General features: G+C 35.1%; 1 protein-coding gene across 11 annotated transcripts in view; it reads left to right on the forward strand.

The window, feature by feature from the left end:
• The window catches only part of NBEA (neurobeachin), a 460,498-nt gene that overhangs the window by 407,221 nt on the left and 36,477 nt on the right, over positions 1-16,800 (forward strand). For all 11 annotated transcript variants that reach the window (XM_058419545.1, XM_058419546.1, XM_058419548.1 and 8 more), the window contains one exon: positions 7,180-7,347. In XM_058419545.1, the coding sequence (XP_058275528.1) occupies positions 7,180-7,347 (168 nt within the window). The remainder of the gene's footprint in view (positions 1-7,179; positions 7,348-16,800) is intronic.

The following is a 16,800-nucleotide window of genomic DNA, read 5'->3' on the forward strand; positions in this document are numbered from 1 at the left end:
TATTTTATAGCAGATTTTCCTTCCATGTGCCCAAACTATGGAAAGTTAAATTCATTCTCTCTAATTTACTATCTCATGAAAAAGCATCAGATGTGCATGCACCTAGCAACACAAGATAGCCTGAAAAATTTACGTCTGTTCCTCCTCACCATCTTCTACATCAAAAAAGAAAAAGAATACTATAAATGCTGATATCTTGCAAGCCACCTTGTAGTCATTATTCACCTGAAGACATGTACTTCCTGTCCACCAGAGATGAACTGGAAGTGTAGAAATGTGAACATAAGCGAACAAGTGCAATCTTTGAAGAAATTCTGCATAAGAACTGCTCTGATGTAAATCATCATGAGACCTCCAGAATTTATTCAGAAAGAACATTTTTGGTGTATATTTTTTCTTTAATTTTGGTAGACATTTATTTTATTATTGATAAACTTAATACATGGGTATGCTTGTAGTAATTTTTAGAAACAGCAAGCTATATTCAGATGTTTTGGCCAGAAATACTTCAATTTATGGTTTTGTTCTGGAAATAGTTGTTCCTTAAAATGCATATTGCTTCTCTTGAAGAGACAGGACTGTGATTTCAGTAAGCTGCAGGTTTCCATGCTGACACATGCTGTTCACTTTATGCATTATTCCCAATAGTGCTTTTGTGGTAGCGTTGCAAATCTAGCCGTGTTGATTTGTTGAGGGTTTTTTCTGATCAGTTTGGTAATTTAAGAACTGTCTCTTTAAAGAGAATTGTTCTTTGGGAGGTGATAGAAAAAATAGCTCTATGAAGTTGAAAAGAATAGAATATTACAAAAACAAACCTATTCATAGATGTAGATGATTTAGAAGTGTCCTCCATTTAGAAGAATAAGTGGTTTGACATATGTCGCGCAGTCTCCTAAAGAAGTAATGGCAACCTCATCACTTGAGGCATACGAAATGTACTACACAAACCAGGAGAAATGTGTTCTGTCATTGACAGATTAGTCTGTCATTGACAGGAAGAAGCTGAACATTTCTTGGCAGATTTCTCTTATACTGCTTATAGTGGAAGATTCTTTTTAAAAACGAGTAATTGTCACAGCTGATGAAAATAAATTCAAGTGCAATTTTCCTAGAAAAGAAGGAGGTGTACTGAGAGGATCACTGGAGTCCATTAGAATTCTCAAGTGTGGGATGTGCAATCACAGGTTGGTGTCTCTGGAGTGCCCGTGTTGCTGCACAGAGCGCTTTTTTGGGTTGTGGTTGTGGCTAAACCCAAACTGACCCCAGGCGTAAACACACTAAAGTTGACCTAGAGGTTTAGTTTTGACATCTGAAAGAGCAGAAGTGTGATTCCTTAGTGAAAATGGAGAAGCAAGCTGCCACCTATTGGGGGATGTAATGAAAGATGCATATTAAGGACTCCTGTTCTTAAATTTTGTAAAGAGTCTTCCTTTTGTCTTAAATTTGCATTTTATTAATCTTTCTACAATGTTGTAATTATTACTGGGAGGATAAAAGGTAAGAGATTACCTGAAAAAAAAAAAAGCTTAAGCTTTAGTTTATTTAATTTCCCTCATGCAATTCCTGCTTTTTAGAAAGTAGCATAGCAGCTCTCTACAGAAAGGTTTTGTGCAATGGAACAAAACAGCTGCTTACACAAATTTAGAGTATAGCACTTGGGCCTCCTTGGGGCTACAGGACTTGGTAGTGAGGTCATGACTGATTCCACATGTGTGTAAATATGCTCTGACTGCTGGGACACAGACAAGCCGATGTTAAGACTAGAGTAGTATCGTAATTACAGTACATAATTAAGTACTTCGCAGGTTCTAAAATCACAAATTATCACCCACTTATATCAGACCCTTCCTCTACTGTTTTCCAGCCCTTTCCTCACAGATATGAGAGTTATGCCATTTTTGTACAGTTTTGCCAGGAGGCAGTTTCCGCATGGCCTTTATTCACCCCATCATCTACTTTTAGCAAGAGCATGATCAGTAGCTAAAATTCATCTCTACACAGATAGATGCCATCTTCAAATGAGTAGTCAGGAAGCTTGCAAATGATAATAAAGTTAGGAACTGCCTACAAAATAGTAGAAATAGACATAGATTTATTTGAATTAGATGCAGAAAATAGACTGAAAATCACCTTGGGAGGGAGGAATTGAAGATAATAAGCAGAAGTCTGGAAACAAAATCAGTGCCAAAAATAGAGCAATAGCAAGGTAGGGGTGACAATGAACAGCAATTAGATTAGATAAACTCTGTAATTCTATATCCACCAGAAATAAGTGTGTTTTGATACCATCTATAGAGAATCATTACATCACAGAGGATTTAAAGAGTTGTACCTATCTATGGTCCTTTTGAGACTGCACCTGGAATATTGGATTCACTTCTGGGTGACTAGAAAACAGAAGCATTTACATTTGGATGGAGTTCAGAGGATAAAAGCAAAGTGAATAACTTTGGGAGTTTAAAGAGCATGATATATGCATAGTATTTTACAAAGCTTATTATGAAGAGCAAGTAGCTAAAGAAGGATAATCCTTTTCATGAAATGTAGATAGTATTTGAAGGAAGAAGTAATGGAATTACATTTTGAAAATGTAATAATTTGAATGTGTAATAATTTTTTAGAAAAACTTCCTCATGCAGGGTTTTATTAAAACACACAACAAGCTGCCAGTACACTTTTTGGTCACTAGAATGAAACTGGTCAAAAGAACAAATACAAAGGGATTGGAAAGTTTGACATTCCCTACCTAATATCTGATTCCATTATTTGAACCGGCCAGCAGATGTATTATTCAGTTAGGTCATTCCCAGGCCAGGCTTTGGCTGTTATACAAGAATCTATCTTGCGGAAAAAAAATAGCCCGGGTGTTATGCTGACGTGTAAAACACAGCAAGCTTGTGCAAGCCTGGAATTTCTACAGCAGCTTAGCAAAGCAAGTAGAGAATATGTTTACAGAAAACTAAGGAATATTTCAAGGAAGGGTTATCCTGATCCCTTATCTAATAAAATCAGCAGTTGTAGTTTCATATCAGTGGGAAGAATCCTATGTGGTAGTGCATAGCATACAGGGTGATTTTTTTTTTTTTTTTTTTTTTTCCCCATAGCTAAAGCTGTTTTCTTCTGTTCATGATTTTTTTCTGCAGGCGTACATTATATGTAATTTTATGTGGGAGTAAATACAAATCCTTATATACTATTTGCACATTTATGAATGTAAGCATTTTCTTTAAATAACAGCAAGAATTCCATCATTTCATCCTTACACTTACCAAAGAAAACACAGAACAGTGTAGGAAGCATCACAGAGGCAGTGTCATAAATCAGCACAATTTAACCAATTGGTTAACAAGCTTTACTAAAATTCTGTGCAAAGGAATAAATAGCAGGCAGGGGTGTGGTGTTGCATCATTTGATTGTTCAGCCAGTTGCTTTACACTTCAAACTAAACATGGCAGTGGAAGTAGGAATGTTTTTCCATCAAAAGAGATTTCTTTAAACTTGTGAAAATTAGACTTATTATAAAGACTGGAAAAGACAGTCAAGTCACTTTTAAGACCTATTACAGTATCTTCAACATTCGATGCGTACATTGTTGTAGCAGTTTTATTTACCCATACAGAGCTAGACTGATTACTATGGAGTTACTCATGAAACATTAATAAAGCACTATGTTCAATGCTAACATGATTATGGTCTGACCTCAGTAACGGTACAAAGGACAGAGGCAGAAAGTGTCCCTGATAACATTACCCTAATGCTGGGCTCATCAATCATAATCTCCCAGTTTACCAGGAAAAAAAATAAAAAAAAATAAAAAAATCCACGCATAAAACCTTCCACAGATGTGCATCTGTAGTCCTACTCAGCCTCTCAGTCCCCACAGACTCAGAGCAGTCCAAGAGCCAGAAATAGAACAGACTCAGTCAGTAAGTCAAGCATGTTAAATCAAGGCAGGGAACACCACTGTGAAACACTGAAGCACGGCTTTTACGATAAGCATTCTTTAGTTTTGAAACAAAAGATGCAAGATTGTGTAATTCAGAGTTAATTATAATGATATTTTAATTACAGCTTATGCACATGTTAAATTATGAATTGCAGTGCTGAGTAAAATGTATTCACTATAAATTATATTTTTGAGAGACTAACTGATGTCTTGTTTTTGTTATACATATTTTGTTCCTATTACATAACTGTTACTAAGATGAATTTTCTTTCTGTCTCTGAAATGATTTATTTTGACTCCTCTGCTGCCAATTGCATTTTTTTTCCACTCCCTGGCTATTCAGAAGCACGCATAGTATTTCATAATTAAAAAACTTCTTGAATGGTCATTAGAAATATCCAGTATTAAATCACTGTGCTATGAGAATCTGGAATATCCTTTCCTCCTCCCCATTCAGCAGCAGTTGACATTTCTTTTCTACCAGATAAGCAGTAGATAAGACTTGCTATTACTTCCTCAAAAATAGCTTTGATTTTATTTTGTGTATTGCAAAATTATGCAATTAAAACTTATTCAGGCAAAAGAGGTTTCAATCTACTTCAGATTTTTCAATCATTTTTAGCAGTGATTTTTATTTTAACTTGCTATATTGCTGAAGAATCTTATTTTTATCATGAAGATGCTTACATAGAGAATCAGTTTCTCTGCAGAAATCCCTGAATAACCCAGATCTGTGTAATGTAATTTTGTGTCACTTCTATTAAAATATTACTTTGCTTAAAAGAAAATAACAAATCTCATATAGCAGCATTGCCTGAAATACTTTATGAGGAAAGTGAAATATTTCATTTTGATAGTGAAATTTTGATAAAATTAGTGAATTTTTTATATGAAATTAGTGAAAAATTGATAGTCAGTGCAAAGAAATTGTAACTCGGGAAGAGAAATATTTGGTGGAGAGAATGCAACGGCTGCAGAGGAGCATGGATATGAGGGGAGAGGAGAGAAACCCAGCTCACAGGCTGAAATGGTTGATGGTCTGGTTTTTAGCAGATGTGTAAAACCAAACCGTCTCAGATTATAAGAAAATATCTTTAAATATGTTACATATAATTAAACAGCAAGATGGAAAGCTTTTTAGAGAGACAGACAGCATATGGATATGGAGGTCAAGGCAGGAACTGCAGAAAGAGAAGGTACAATTGTGGTCCAGACAAGTGGCAGCATCAGAGATTTCCATTTCTCTGGTGAGAAAAAAATGCCTGGATAGCATATTTTATAAATCCAGAACTTCGGATATTTTACACAGCACATAGTGTGTATTACAATAAAAACCACTGCCTCCTACTGATATGCCTGTGAAAAACACTTTTAACATCAAATTAGAATGAGCACAGGGGAAACTTTGCAGCGTTCATAAAGGTCAGAAAAGAGCTATAGTAAGAAGTGATTTTGTTTATAATAACTGTATTTAGTTTTAACATGAACTTACTAATACTTCTTTCTATTTTACAGCAACTACAGGTCAGAGTTTCAGCCTGTGGAACACGTGCATACACTTGCCTGCAAACACACAAACCCCACAAAATATGTGTACTCTAGATCTATGTATAATAATGCTTGAAATTTACATATTAGCAATAAAAGTCACTCCATTGGAAACAATAACATGGTAAACACCTTCCTTAAAATGAAACCCATGAAAAAAACTTGACTGGAATGTTGCTATTTGAAAATGAAGCCCTAATAGCGGTTCAAACAAGTTCATTTTGGGAGTGCTTGAATAAAACTATGTTCTGTGTGCATTTTAGTTATGATCGACAACATCCTCATGCCTCATTTCTATTTAACTTTAAGAATCTCCAAAAGCCATATTACATAATTATATAAATATTACATAATTAAAGTAATAATTATTTTTTAAAAGATTGCTATAGTTCATATTATAAAATTCTCATAAAATTAAAGTCCTCAAAATAATTTAAATCCAAAGTGCTGATTTTTATGGCCATCACCAGCCTATTTTAAGGTTATTATTGCTATCTTTTTCTGTATGTTTGCCTACTGTACCTACGAATTATGTTTTATACAGAAAATTCCCTCACCCTATTCCCTACTGAGCATTGCATATCCTTGAGAAACCAAACGATGTACCGTTGACAGTGAACAGCTCATAAATTTTCAGAAGGCACTTACATGGAGGGGGAGTAGCCTGTGCATTAGAACAAATTAGGGAGAGGATTCTGCAAGTATCGCATGAGTAGCATTGCAGAAGTACTTGGAAGCAACAGCAGCAAACCAGGTCAGACCTGATACAAGAAGCTTTCCCCTGACTAAAATAAATCCAGATTATAAAGCCTTGACCCACTGAGAGCTAGATGGGACTTTGTAGCATTTTGGTGGCCCTTTCTTGAGGGCACCTTTCCTGTTTTTCATGCCTGGTGCTGTATCCCACAGGACGTCCTGCCAAGGAGGCCATGAACATCACACATTACCCATTTCATCCTGCAGCTGGAGGCTGTGTGGTGCTAAGGCCCATGAAGAGCCATTCTTTTCCTCTCTCCACCATCTACTCTGGTCCTTTCCCTAAATTCTGTGCCACACCAGTGTAACACCACACAGCTTCCACTCTTCTGAAATATATAGTTCAAGATAATTACATTCCCTTGCCATAAATTTCCTCGAAGTTTCTTCAAGTAACTAAGGTTCTTCCCCAAGGAATTAAAGACCATTATACCTGTAAACATAGTACGATGAATCTGTTAAATACTTGGAGACAAAGACATGACATGCAGCTGTTAAAAAGTAGTTCATTTAATAAGTTATTAAGTAACTATTAATCCATGTGAAATAGAAGTTCTCCAAACCTGCCAGGGTCAGTAAGACCTTCTGTAGAATGAAAAGCTGCTGAGGAAGGGCTGGCCATGCAAGTTGAAATACTGCTTTTTTGAATTCTCTTTCCCATTTCCATATTTTCTCTTTTTGACGAATTCCCAACCTACTTGAAAAGTAAGATACTTGCAGCTAGGAGAAACCCAGTAGCTAAGAAGAAAAATAGCATAATATAAAGATGAAAAAAAAAAAAATACTATCTTTTTACTGCTTTTATCAATAGAGTGTTTTTTTTTAATGTTTGAGAAATTTCAAGTATATCAAATAAGCCAGAAGAGAAAATGTAATGATTCCCACCTATGTTTTCTCAGTTACTTCCTAATCCTGAATTTCACTTGCAGGCCCTGGAGAGCGAGTTTGTATCATGTCAGCTTCATCAGTGGATTGACCTTATATTTGGCTACAAGCAACGAGGACCAGAAGCTGTGCGTGCACTCAACGTTTTCCACTACCTAACGTATGAAGGCTCTGTGAACCTGGACAGTATCACTGATCCTGTCCTCAGGGAGGTAGGTGTTTACTGTCATTTCGTGCTAAAAACTGCCGTCATCTCACAAGAAATGGTACTTCTTTCCGTCTTTCACTACTGAAGAAAATGGATGTGTTTGACTTGATCCAGAATTTAGGTGCCACGTGATTTCAGAAACAAGTATGAATAAACTAGCAATAAAACAAATGAGCCTAATAGATTTAATATTCAGTTACGGGGTAGGAATTATAATGCAATGTATATTCTTTAATATATTGTCTGATAAATTTTATAGTTTACTTGTATTAAGTTCAGTTAGTAGAACTGAAAAACTGGAAAAAAGCCCCTGCATCATAGTCATAGATGCAGGAAAAAAGGTCTAACCTTTACAGTCAGTTGATTGTGAGAAAGCGTCTGAGAAAGAATATATTTTTTTAGAGTGGCTGCAGCTAATACTTAAACTATTTTAAATTACATAAAGTGTAATCAAACTGTTAACAAAATAGAAAATGTTTTCTATTTGTTGTGTATTCAAGTACTTATATTTATATATATTATGAATGTAATCTATATATTTGCAAATATATACAAGTGAATGTTTTAAATTACTCAGTAAATTTAAAAAAAAAACAAAAAACCAAAATACCCCACAACTTCTAGATATCCTGATACGTTTCCTTCCAGTGACTATATTTGTTTTCACTAAGACTAATAATTTTAATGATGGTTTTCTAGTACCTATTAATTTGCATGATGATTTTCTAGTACCATTCATTTGTTGGCTAAAACAATTGAAATTTGGTGAAAGTGTGAAGAAGCAACAGCTGCTAGATGAAGTGATGCTGGATGCTAGCTGCTGTGATGAGGCTCTACACACAATCTCCCATTCCCCCAGATAGCTGCCATCTGCTGTATGCAAAACAGTAACAATGTGCATTGCCAGGCAATGGGGTTTTGTTTGTTTATTTGTTTGTTTCCAATCTTGCAAACAGAAATCTACAGATTTCAGAAAGAAGTAGATTCTAGAAAGCATCCATTCAGCTAACTACTCAGTTTTGTCATGGCTTGTTGGTTTTTTTAGCAGTGCATTGCTGCATTCTGTTACTTTTGGTGAATTTTTAGGAGCAAAACTAAAACACCATTCAGGCTTCCTAGACCTGGATTTTCACTACATGCACTGCAAAGCTTAGATTTTGTAAACAATTAATATTTGCTTAGTTTTAAGACTGGCCAGAATTGCTTTCACACTCCCCCGGCCCCTCAACTATTTAATGTTGACATCTACACAATATTTTTCTGGATTTAAAACTTTGAGCATGAGAAGAGTCATGCTCTTCTAGAGATAAGAAGAAGTTATGCTTTTTAAAGTATAAAACAGGTGTCAAGCACCATGAATACAAGGGATTTGCATGGCTTAGGGTCCTGATCTGCATGGGCAGACTCCTATGCCTTGACTTTTAGGGTCTACTCCCACAGGGCAGCTTGTAGGATTGTGGTCTATCTGTCTGTCTGTGCACCTTATCTAACATCTTATGACAAGATGAGACTCTTCAGCTCGCCTGGGGCTCTACTTGCATGCATAACATGTCATCAGAAATTTAAGAAAATTCATGACGATGTTTTTGGTCACTCACTTGTACATCTAACCCATGCCCTTTAAGTCCATAACATATAAACCTCTTCTTAGGCAATTTACACCATATAAATTTCTAAAAGCACAACTTCATCTTCATTGCAACAAGTTAGATTTGTACATAAAATTCATTGTTAGCAATGAGAAGGCAAAATGACCAGAAAAAAATAAATCCTCCTTCTTTTTTTTTTTTTTTTTTTTTTTTTTTTTTTTTTTTTTTTTTTTTTTTCTGTTATACATAGGCAATAAAGTTGTATGCATGCATTTAAAAATAGTATGCTTTTTCCTCCAAGAGATCTGATATCTCAGGATTGTTGATTTTTGGTTTGTCATAAGAAAGCTGAAAACCACTTTAATTTTAATCATAATTTACGGTACATGTTTAAATATAGATAGATTTAGACCTGCTTTCTGTTTTCCTGGGCTCTCTTTATGAAACCAGCAGAGATTCTCTGCCCAATAATAAAGCATTTGATATCTTGATGATATAGAGAACCATGTATTTGATGGTCATATTTCTGTTGCGAGTATATATGATGGGGGGTTTTGCCTTTTTGTTGTCATTCAATTTGTGCTTGTTTGGGTTTGTTTGACTTTATTCTGGCTTTTGGTAAGTATTCCAGAAAACAAATTAAAAGCAAAAAAATATTTTAAAAGCCTCTGAAGACTCCTTGTAAATACAGAAATTAAGGATAAGAACACTAGCTCCTTTAAAGTAGTGATAAAAATTGTTTATCATATTTTACAGTGGCAACTGGTGGTATCTGGAATTTTGATTTAGAAACACTGCAATTTAGAATTAATTGCACTCTGCAGTTAACCAGGAAAATACATCTTTCCATGTTGAAATGCTCTTGATGTTTATTTTGTAAATAAACTAAAATATTGTGGTCCTGTGTCACAGAAGATGGTGAGTGTTCTCAATACATGGCTGTAAAATAAACCAATCAATACAACCTTATTGGCAGCAACAATTATCAGACCGGTGGGCTCAAATGTGGCACTAAATGTGGCCATAACTAATTTCATATTGAACTGAGTACCAGCTGAATCTATCCAGTGAAATAAGTCTCCAAATAAGAAATACCTTCCCATTTACGTCTGAACTGATTGAAAGACATAATTTATAAAGGTGGAGCCCTGTGACCTGTTTATGCTGTACCTTGGCCCTTTCACTTTCACCCTTTGCTTGAGCACCTCACTTAACCACTGAAAAATATGTCCTTAGCTTTCTGTGAAGAACATTAAAGTTACTTCTGTAGTCATCTATCTACAAAAAGACATTGAGCAGTGGAACAACTGATCCCTGCCATTCCTTCCATCTTTCTGATACGCTTTGGGAGCTCGCCAAGAAATCGCTACTGTTTAACATTGGAAAAATGGCCATCCTGTGTTACTGTTCTCTGTACATCTATTTAGTAGCAGATTTCCATCTGACTTTTTTTTCTTCATTTTCCGTATAGAAAATTCCTACTGATAGAAACCATAATACTGGAATAACATTAAGTTTTAGATTGCTTCAGTCTATGAAATCACATACATCTGCCCCTGTAATACCATTTTGGCAACTTAAGATCTGCACTGGACTGATTTCATTTCAACATACTCATTTTGATTTTTTTAAACAACTTCATAATTTCTGATACCACAAGAATAACTGGTCATGGTAATTTACCTCAAGTTGTTACGAGGGTAACAGGAAAGTCCTGATTTACATGCCCCATGGAATAAAAGTATAAAGTTGAATTTCATGGTTTCAATCTTTTATGATTAGAAATTGGTAAATTCTCCAGTTCTATCAGTTGTAATGCTCTCTTAGTCACATGTAGCAGAATGACTTTCGTATTGTAATGAGGAGGAAAAAAATGGGTAAAAAATATAAACATTTTCCAGGCCCGAACCCCTTCTCTCTCTCCTTTTTTTTTTTTTTTTTTTTTTTTTTTTTTTTTTACTTCAACATTTTTTAAAGTAAAGGCAGTGAGGTGGAAGCTAAAACTTGAACAGCTTAAGGATATTGATTCATTCTTACTTGACAGGTGGAATAATGGTTGCAGCACTAACCACAGCAATTACAGCATTAAAATGTCAAGAAATTAGAGGTCAGAATAACAGATAATTTTCTTCCTTTTGTCAGATTAAAAATTGACATTCTTTGACAGCACAGGATTTCTGGCTGAGAAAATTATGACAGTTTAACTCATCTTGTACTTGTAAGGCAGTAATTGATAATGAACTTTACCATGACAGTCTTCTCCTGTGGAGAAACATGACAGAACATCCCTGGTACAAAGCCTGTATCTCTTTTTAATATGTAAACAGTAGTTATATTGGACATTATATGTTATTTGGAATTGTCTTTATTGTTAGTTTACATCATAATCCAAATCCTTTTCCACTAGACAGACCTGGTTGACTGCAAGGAATTGATGCTGAGAATGCAAAAATATAAAGAACAGTATAGGAAATATGGTTTATTTATATTGCTTTGATGTTATGGGTCCAATACTGTTACTGGTCCACTTCTTTGGTAAAATGTAGTTCTTCCCTTGGTTTCTCCCAGAATAACTGTAGATTTTAGGAGCCCCTTTCTTCCCAGACACCTGGAAATGGGGGCACTCAAAAATCCGTTGAGTTGTGCTTTTTTCAAGTTAGGAACTTGTATGACACAAAGTGTTGTGGCTGAAAGGAAACAACACAGCCATACTGGTGATAAGAAAATGCAATAGAGGAGACAAAATTATTTTTATTTATTACTACCTTATAATACCTTGTAGATGAAACACAAAATAATTAAGTGGACAGCTTAGTGCATAAAAGGCTAACCACATGTAGTCATGTAGTACTGAAAGCACATCTACTTGCAGAGAAGTACTATTTGGGGGTTTTTGATTGTTGGTTTTGTTTTTTAATCATAAACAGATCTCTGTTTTTTGTTGTGGTGGTTTTTTTTTTTTTTTTTTTTTACATTTTCACCTTGTTATTAGAAATATTTTGAAAAATCGTTTCAGCTTTTAGTTTGCGTTGGACTTAAGGTTAACATCCCTGTGTTGAGTTGCAAATCCAGTTTAGCAGTGCAGTACAATGGCTTCCATGTGACTGTTGCTCTTCACCATATGCTTGTATCTCCCCAGTCCAGCAGGGTTTACTGCAAAGGTGTAGTAAAGCAAGGCAGTGTGAACCTGGTGGGCTCAGATATTTTTCCCGAGCACCTGTCAAGATATCTGAACATACTTGCAACTCACACAGCAAATTGAAAAATGATTAAAATTGCTAGTGTTTGACAGGCAGTTGCTGTGCCCATAAACTAATCCTAGTAGGACAGTTTTTCTGGCAGCTAACAGAGCATATGGCCTATGCAATATTTATTTCTTTGGTGATGACTTGATATTTAGCATATTTAAATAATTTGAAAAGTTGTAATGATGCGGTAGTCTTGCAGTGCTTTTCAGCTACCCTCATTTCTGGGTTATATTTTTCCTCTTTTATTTTCTTCTGTTATCTCTTTCTTTGATCTGACAGGAATAACAAAGCATCCCTCTGGATCTGCTATAGTGAAATATGCCCACAGGAAGCAGAGTAGATCACATCAGTTTTCACTTCTTTTTTTTTTTTCTCTTTTCTTTTTTTTTCCCCCTCCTTGCTGAAACACTTTTTGCTACTACAGAGGGCTGACATGATAGGGCTGTCAAGACTCAGCAAGATAGATATATCTTTAACAAAGGGAGCTGGAGTGGTAGCCCTTCCCTGGTGACTGAACCGGGCAAATTTATGAGGAAAAAATTAACACACTATTCTAATAGCACTATATAACACTTCCAAGGTAGTGCCAGCCCTTGCCACCAAGTGCTTGTTCTTCCTTTCTCTCAGAGTTATTCTTATTTATTTTGATTTAATTTTTTTCTTGTTAAGATCTTTTTCTTCTGGGAGTTGTTTCTTTGATGTGACAAGAATATCAAAACCACCCCCATGGATCTGCTTGATTGAATTGCACCCCCAGCACTGGCCACTTACATGTTCACTTGTATTTAATTGCCACCATACAAAAGATGGTCTTTGCTTCCTTTCTAGGAGCAGCCCTGTTTAAGCATGAATATGGATAGTGGTGAAAATTAATTGGAAGCTGCATGTAGTACCGATAACTGTTTTTTTCAAAGAAGTTCAGGAATTCAAGTAAAAGCTGTCATCAAAGTAGAAATTATTTTCCTGTATGCTAAGGGCTTTATTCTCCTCTAAGAAATGTGTATTGAATCCTATTGATTTTTGTGAAGAAATCTACTTCTTCATTCCCAAATACTGTTTTTCCTAGACATATAGAACAAGGATTTTTTTTCCCAAATTTATACTGGTTTGGGGGAAAAAACCCTTGATTATTATGTACTATTTTTGGCCTGCGTGTTTTGTTGCATTAAGAGATTATCAACAGAATATTAATGGATTTTTTAATGTTTCACTCTGGGAACATGTATGGATATAATATAATAATTTGTATGCCTTTCTGTGCATTTCAGAGCTCTGTATCATTCTCTAAATGGAAAAAGGAGAGTTTTTATTTGTTTTCACATTGTTTGTTAACTGTAGATCAAGGGACTTTTTGAGGGTAAGATATTTATTTCTGTAGGTAAAGATTCCTGCAGACAACAGAGAATATAGGAAAAGACATTAAATAAAATGTCTCATATGCAATGAGGAATTAATATAAATTTCATGAGGTCAGTTACCACACAGTAATTGCCCAATGTATAGATTTCTACTTGGATGTTAATGTGTACACTTCCATGTCTCTCCATGTTGTTGAGGTGAAAGGGCTTTCAGAAGGTGTTTGCTTCAGAATAACCAAAGCATTTTAATTGTGCATCCAGTTTAACTATGAAATTACTTTTTGGGAGGACTTACCCTAAGTAACACAGGCCATTTATGATAAGGAGTCAAAAATCATATTCTGATCCATAGAACTCCAATTTAAAAACATCCCTCTACCATTGCTTGGAACAATTATCCACAGTTAGATTAATGAGTGATCATGATATCTCCAGTTAATGAATATATTAGAGATCAGAGATAGTATTTCCAAGAATTCATGACTGTTCCTGGATCATGCTTTTACATGTTTATGGGAATTCAGAACCTTTTCAAAATCAAGAAAACACACGGTCTCTTAAAGCGAAACAAATGGCATTTGTTTGTGGCATACAGGTGGGGGTTTTGTCCAAAATGGCCTATAAGGCCATAAGAAGGTTTGGGATTTGTTTATAATTTATTATATTTGTAATTAAAATGCTCTTTATCCAGGCAGAGCTAAGCACTGCCACTCAACGAACATCACCAGCTTTACTCCGAGCCTTCAAACAGAAGAGTTGCTGGTAGCGTATTAAGCTGATGAGACTTGAATCAGCCTATTTATTACATATTTCAGATCATTCATTCATCAAAGTAATACTGCAGTGAATTTATAAATAACTCCTATCCCAGAAAAATATCTTCTTGTACTTCAGCCTACTTGAGGCATTATTTGGAGTAAATTGTTTTGCTCATTCTCTTCTGCATTAGAAATTCCATGTGCAGTTCAAACCCTGGAGTCTTACCCAAACTGAGTCTAATGTTTTGCCAATATGAAAAAACCATTAACCACAATTGCTCTCTTTTATTGCAGAAATATATAAAATATAGGTCTTGTGCATGAAAATTTCTTCTTTATTGTCTGTTTGGTTTTTTGTTTTTTTTCTTTCTCCATATGGATGACAGGTACCAATTACTGATTTTTAAAATTAGCAATAAGCATTTTCACACACACCTAAAGTAATATTCTATGCAAGAGAGAGAGATGTGGTGAAAATTACTGCAGCCAATTGTAACAGAAATAGCTGGAAGGGGCTTCTTTTTTCCTATTAGCACAGATTTCAGTTGTATTATGCTGTCATTACCTCAGCATAAATTAACCATTATTCAAAACATTTCCCACTGAGTAGTTTATTGGAACAGATATTACTCAGTCTAAGTATCTAGTCATTCACTTAGAAAGATGCAAAGCTGAGCTTTCTAAATGTTTTAAACATATTGATAATGTGCCTCTTTAATGCCATTTTGAAGCCTGTATACAGTGTATCTATATTATTGTTTTCAATTTATGTCAAGAGCAAAGTGAAGTTTTGAAGAATGCGTTCTGGGAAATAATCCAAACAGAATTATTTCCTTATAAACTCAACCCTGCAAATACTGAGAACATTTATTTTAAATGTAACAGAATAACCTTGCTCCCAAACTGAAATTATAATATACACTGAAGCCTGATGAATGCTGTACGTGACACCTTTCAGTATGTACGTTTTACCTACTTCCCCATCAGTTCTTTTTTAGATGTGAGTTTTGAAGGTTTGCCTGTTCTCTGAAATAGATCTTATGTCCTGCAGTGGATAAATTGAAGGTTGGCAGATAGCTGGAGCCTCATCATAAGCACCATTTGTAGTAAAGAGTATGGGCTTTCAAAATCTCAGTGCGCCTTCTTAAGGTGGGAATAAGACAGATGATTTGTGATAGACGAAGCTGAGAGCAAAGAGATAAGCCTGCATTTACTTTCTGTTCAGATGAAAATTGAAACCACTAATGTTATATTGCCACATTCTTTACTTAATTTTATTTCATCAACAAGAAAAGATTTTATTCACGGGGTTTGAGATCTCTTTTTTGTCAAAGCAGAAGTAGAACATGAAATGACATTTTTCATTTTGTGTAGTTTTATGTTTATAAAACAAGAACAAATACGCATACTAGATACTTTGGTTTACTGAGCCTGTTCTGCTTTCCAAGCATTAAAAATGTCTTCAGTCATCGTGTTTTATTTCAATAATAAACCAGAAGAAAAAATATCACAGCTAAAATGCATTCATTGATGATTAAGTACCCTTTCCTCTCTTATTACTGCCCAGCTTTCGGAAGGCCTGTTCTGCTGTTTGCTTCCCTGTTTTCCTCATTTTCTTTTGTGTTTTCATGAAGGGGAAATTCTTAATTGTAAAAATAAGTAGAAATAAACATGATGTGTATGTTCTGCATAATGGCTTTCTGAAATATGTGTAAGTCATTCTTCTGGCAGCAAATGTCACTAATTATTTGAGGTATTAATGGCATTTATTTTCCACAACAATTACATTCTCTAGACTTAATCTTATACCTTCATTTATTTGCTTCTGCATAAAAGATGTCAATGTCCCAGCAGTTCAAAAGACTAATTGCTTATGGTTATTTGAATTGTCAGCTACTGGTCAAATTGCTGCAGGGTCACTAATAGAGTCCCTTTCTTTCAAGTTTTGGTTGAACTTCCTCATGGTGTGGTATTTTTTATGCAGGTTTACCAAAAAGATCTCAGAGAGCTCAGAGCATCCTATTGATGAGAGTTACAGAGATGACTGACTCAGCGACAGGATTTCAAGAGCTTGACAGAAAATAAGATGTGTGGCAGAAAGGCAGGAATACGGAGAGTTGCTCATGCCAATGTATATGGGGATATTGTTAGGTCTGGTGCCAGATTAACTAGCACTTAGAGGGTCAAATTCAGATGCGTAAGTTCAGACATAATGGCAGAATTTTCCAAGGGTTTATAGGCTATAATTTGACTGTACATGTATCATAAGAGATATTGTAGAGGCCTCATTAAATGGATCACCTCAAACTAGAATGAGCAAACACTGTGAAAATGGGGTTTTCCTCATTTTTTTTTTTTTTTTTTTTTCACAATGTGGGAAGATGGAAAAATTGTGACTTTTTTTCACCTGTATCTTATATTCTGTTATGTTTTGTTATGGTGATAGCTTCAAGCGTAACATGAAAACACCTGCTTTGTAAGTAACAGCATTAATATGTGCCTCC

Source organism: Hirundo rustica, chromosome 2 (assembly GCF_015227805.2).
Source record: "Hirundo rustica isolate bHirRus1 chromosome 2, bHirRus1.pri.v3, whole genome shotgun sequence".
Taxonomy (NCBI): Eukaryota; Metazoa; Chordata; class Aves; order Passeriformes; family Hirundinidae; genus Hirundo; species Hirundo rustica.